General features: G+C 48.1%; 1 protein-coding gene across 1 annotated transcript; it reads right to left on the bottom strand.

Annotated features, from left to right (window-relative positions):
• LOC139456509 (uncharacterized) lies at positions 1–1242 on the bottom strand. The gene has a single exon (XM_071238263.1). The coding sequence runs from the start codon at positions 1240–1242 to the stop codon at positions 1–3; it is 1242 nt and encodes a 413-aa protein (XP_071094364.1).
• Between the last annotated feature and the right edge of the window lie 233 nt (positions 1243–1475).

Raw genomic sequence — 1475 nt, 5'->3', positions numbered from 1 at the left:
TCAATACGAGAAATTACACTGTGTCATGCGGTCATCGTACAGATAACCAAGGTAACTCTCACACGTTGCATATGGGTCATCTGGGTAGAGGTAGCCATGACACCCTGTCGTAAGGGACTCCAAGGGAGACAACTCGTCGTTTTGTCCACAGGTCACGACCCCGCGGCTTATGTAATCCGCTGCAGACAGGGTAGGATAATACAGGTAGTCGTACCCGTAGGAGGGTGGAGAGTGTACGTTATTATAGCACAAGCCGGGTTCGACAGGTTCTTCTCTCACATTGTCGCAGATGTTGTGTTCAGCAGAAACTGGTGAAAATGAATGAACATCCCGACTGCAGTCGCTGTCTCCGCTGACGGACAAGAAGGACACACCGCTGTTGAAATCGCCGTACGAGCTTCGCCTGCCGTCATCTATCGGGGAATCACACGCCTGGACGAATGAATAACGGCCTGGTACTTCCATGGTCGGACAAAGCTGCACTTCTGGTTCAATAGGAGACAGTAATTCTGATGACACCAACACTTGGCTAAAACTGACTGGCGACACTGACGTTGTTTCGCCCGATATGATGTCACTTCCGGTTGAAGCAGACGCCTGTTGCTGCGCGTAAGAAACCGGATCTGAAGCCATTCCTAGACATATTTGAAAGTTCTGTATTTTCACCTGCAGGGAGTCGACCACCTTATCCCAGTACGCCTCCGTGTTGTCTTCATGAAATGCCCTCAACAACATGTCGTCTGACCGATATTTATCAGCTTTGTGCGTACGGTAGTCCCCTCTTACAAACGACGTCAAGCTCTGTGGGTGTATACTCCATAAGAACGTGGGCCGGAAACTGGTTGCTGACGTCTTCTTGCCCACGTTTATCTTCATAAAACATTTGGTCTTGGACAGGCTGTGTCTTACAGCATTACGCCAATGGGCCTTCGTGTCATTGCGGAAATACAGAAACTTCTTCTGGATATGCTTGTATATCTCAGGGGCGGTAAGACAAAAATTTGGAGCGTCCAGAATAGCAAGGAATATCATCTCGGTGTAAGAGTAGTTAGGTTTCTCGTCTGGTAGAGTTGTCCCCCCTAGCTTCTCATAAACTGCGAGGAACTTGGTCATGACATTCCGGAGATCCACAACTTCGGCAGTGTCAAAACCTAGCTGCATGGTGATATCCAAACGTGCTGTTTTCCGTGAAGACGCCATTTCACATTCAGCTTGTTCTGTTTCTTCCAATTTTCTCTTCATTATATTCCCACTGAAGGTTTACCTTCAACCCTCGGCGTCTGTGTAGTGACTGATACACGAGTAAGGCACACCGTATATGTCCAATACAATCTGCATAAGTCGTGTCACCCTTGTGTTCTGCTGCTGAACGAGAAGTCACGGATATCAATTGTCAGTAGGTAAAGTTGAGTGAGACAACGTAAGCCAAGCTAGCGCATAAAAGGACGCTCTGCGTCGTTATAGCCCGTGCAATG

The sequence above is a fragment of the Haliotis cracherodii genome, unplaced genomic scaffold, assembly GCF_022045235.1.
Source record: "Haliotis cracherodii isolate W230 unplaced genomic scaffold, xgHalCrac1.p SCAF_1, whole genome shotgun sequence".
In the NCBI taxonomy this organism is placed as follows: Eukaryota; Metazoa; Mollusca; class Gastropoda; order Lepetellida; family Haliotidae; genus Haliotis; species Haliotis cracherodii.
This window is presented reverse-complemented; position numbering and strand designations above follow the sequence as displayed.

Excerpts from the sequence above, each read along its gene's own strand:
- LOC139456509 (XM_071238263.1), bottom strand. The coding sequence starts at position 1,242 with ATGAAGAGAAAATTGGAAGAAACAGAACAAGCTGAATGTGAAATGGCG.